This window comes from Pristiophorus japonicus, chromosome 10 (assembly GCF_044704955.1).
Source record: "Pristiophorus japonicus isolate sPriJap1 chromosome 10, sPriJap1.hap1, whole genome shotgun sequence".
NCBI classification, from domain to species: domain Eukaryota; kingdom Metazoa; phylum Chordata; class Chondrichthyes; family Pristiophoridae; genus Pristiophorus; species Pristiophorus japonicus.
The window spans coordinates 43,106,648-43,109,679 of NC_091986.1; the positions used below are offsets into that span (position 1 = coordinate 43,106,648).

The following is a 3,032-nucleotide window of genomic DNA, read 5'->3' on the forward strand; positions in this document are numbered from 1 at the left end:
ATTGGCCAGAACGCCGGAGATAACTCCCCAGTGCTTCTTCGAAATAGTGCCATGGGATCCTTTATGTCCACCTGAGAGAGCAGACGGGGACCTCGGTTTAACGTCTCATCCGAAAGACAACACCTCCGACCATGCCGCACTCCCTCAGCACTGCACTAGGTGTGTCAGCCTAGATTTTGTGTTCAAGTCTCTGGAGTGGGATTTGAGCCTACAATCTTCTGACTCCAAGCTGAGAGTGAGCCATTAAAAAAGGACTGTTACCAGTTTTCTGCTCATACACGGAGAAAAAAAATTGATGCATGAATAAAATGCTCTAAATTAGCTTTGTACGATTTATAGGAGTGAATGCGGATAATGGAATAAAACCATATCAGGTCACCGCAAGTAAGCCATAGTTCTGTGATGATTCAGCTTGGACATGGTGAAGAGTCAGTACTGAACTAGCAGTAAGAAATACTAGCATTTGTCACTGTTGCTCAAAAAAGTTGTATTTTGGCAAAAAACCAACAGATTAGCAAGTGTCAATTCCCAGACCCTGATGCAGACCCTTGGATTTGACTGACTGTGGCAGGACTGCTGTTGTTTTCAGAGTTGATCTTCATAGAGCTAGGCAAAGACAACGTGATGTGGCGTCTTAATATGCTCAAAACCTTCCTTTTGTAACCCTTGAAGGCAAAGAAGTAGATAAGTGGATCAACGCAGCAGTTGAGGTTCATAAAGCAGACACACACCTGCAGGCTCACCTTGAAGACCTGCTGCTGCCAACAGTTCTGTTGGGAGAAAAGCTTGCGGATCATGTACTGGATGATGGTGATGTGATACGGAGTGAAGCAGATTAGAAATGCTATCAGAACAAGCAGGATCACGGTGATGGCCCTCTTGTTCCTGCCTAGCTTTTCAGTTAAAGGGTTTTCCTTTGCCATCTTGCAGAGCTTCACGTTGACTCGAGAGTAGCAGAACAGTATGACTGCAACCGGGAGGCAGTAGCCCAAAAAACAGGCACAGAGAAGTAGCTTGGGCAGGTTAGGATTTGTTTCGAAGTTTGGGTATTCCATGCAAGTAAGCAAGCCATTATTCTCTTTGGTCATTGTCATGAACAGCAAGGGAGCTGTCTGAATGAAAACGGTGACCCAAACTGCAACACAGATGTACTTGACGTTGTGTACTTTCCGGAACTTGGCAAATCGAAGCGGATGCACCACTGCGATGTATCGGTCAACGCTCAAGCAGGTCATGAACTGAATGCTGACGTATGTATTGATGTAGAAAATGACCGCAGAAATTCTGCACAGTGCTTCGCTAAATGGCCAGTCAAATCCTCGGGCAGTGTAGATTAGTCGAGTTGGTAGAGCAAGGGTAAAGAGAGCATCCGAGACAGCAAGATGGATCAAATAAAGAGTGGTTGAATTGATCTTTCGATGTTTTTGGATGGTTATGTACAGGGCTAAAATGTTTCCTGATAAACCGACTATGAGAACAATGATGTAAAACAAAGAGAACAAGACTTTTGCCGCCTCATGGTGCATGTACACATCACAGGTCATGTTTGTGGTACTATTCATGGTCGCAGCAGAAGAAACAGAATCCATTTTAACTTGTATTTGGCGTAATTCTTTCTTCTGTTTAAAAAAAAAAAGAAAATAAACATCAATGTGATATCACTCATTAAGAAGCAAACATGGTTTGAGAATGTTCATTTTTATGACAGACCGTAGATGGATAGAAAGGAATTCAAGGCCGTGGAGAAGGTGCAGAGGAAGTTTACTAGGGCACCAGGGATGAGGGACTTCAGTTATGTGGAGAGTCCAGAGACGTTCTCCTTAGAGCAGAGAAGGCGAAGGGGAGATTTAATGGAGGTGTTCAAAATGATGATGGGTTTTGATAGAGTAGATGGAGAGAAACTGTTTCCACTGGCTGTTTGGTCAGTAACCAGAGGACACAGATTTAAACTAATCAACAAAAAATCTAGGGAAGAGATGAGATTTTTTTTTTTGCAGTGACTTAAAGGGGAAAATATTGCAGGGCTAGGGGGAAAAGAGCAGAGGAGTGGGGCTAATTGGATAGCTCTTCAAAGAGCTGGCACAGGAACGATGGGCCGAATGGTCTCCGTCTGTGCTGTATGATTCGATGGTGATTATATTTCAAGGCATCAACATATTTGGTCCAAGTCTCTCTGAAGATATTCAATCTTCTAATTACTTGGCCACAGAGCTTTGTGTCATCAGCAATTTTTTTTATTCGTTCATGGGATGTGGTTGTCTCTGACAATTTATTGCCCATCCCTAATTGCCTTTGAGAATGTGGTGGTGAGCCACCTTCTTGAACTGCAGAGGGGAGTTAAGAGTCAACCACTTTGCTGTTTATGGTTGTGGAGTCACGTATAGGCCAGACTGGGTAAGGATGGCAGATTTTGGTTTCCATATTTACGAAAGGATATACTTGCTTTGGAGGCAGTTTAGAGAAGGTTTACCAGGTTGATTCCAGGGTTGAGGGGGTTGACTTATGAGGAAAGGTTGAGTAGGTTGGGCAGCTACTCATTGGAATTCAGAAGAATGAGAGGTGATCTTATCGAAATGTATAAGATTATGAGGGGGCTTGACAAGGTGGATGCAGAGAGGATGTTTTCACTGATGGAGGAGACTAGAACTAGAAGGCACGATCTTAGAATAAGGGGCCACCCATTTAAAACAGAGATGAGGAGAAATTTCTTCTCTCAGAGGGTTGTAAATCTGTGGAATTCGCTGCCTCAGAGAGCTGTGGAAAGCTGGGACGTTGAATAAATTTAAGAGAGAAATAGAAAGTTTCTTAAACGATAAGGGGATAAGGGGAGCGGGCAGGGAAGTGGAGCTGAGTCCATGATCAGTTCAGCCATGATCTTATTGAATGGCGGAGCAGGCTCGAGGGGCCGTATGGCCTACTCCTATTCCTATTTCTCATGTTATTATGTTCTTATTTCCTTCCCGAAAGGACATTAGTTTAACAGATGGGTTTTTACGACAATCCGGTAGTTTCATGGTCACCATTACTGATGC

The 3,032-nt window shown here is 43.6% G+C and overlaps 1 protein-coding gene across 1 annotated transcript; it reads right to left on the minus strand.

Annotated features, from left to right (window-relative positions):
* Positions 1-521: 521 nt before the first annotated feature.
* Positions 522-1,611, minus strand: LOC139274717 (G-protein coupled receptor 183-like). The gene has a single exon (XM_070891400.1). The coding sequence runs from the start codon at positions 1,587-1,589 to the stop codon at positions 522-524; it is 1,068 nt and encodes a 355-aa protein (XP_070747501.1). The 5' UTR covers positions 1,590-1,611.
* Between the last annotated feature and the right edge of the window lie 1,421 nt (positions 1,612-3,032).

Bases quoted from the DNA above. Each gene is read 5' to 3' on its own strand.
- LOC139274717 (XM_070891400.1), bottom strand. From the start codon at position 1,589: ATGGATTCTGTTTCTTCTGCTGCGACCATGAATAGTACCACAAACATG.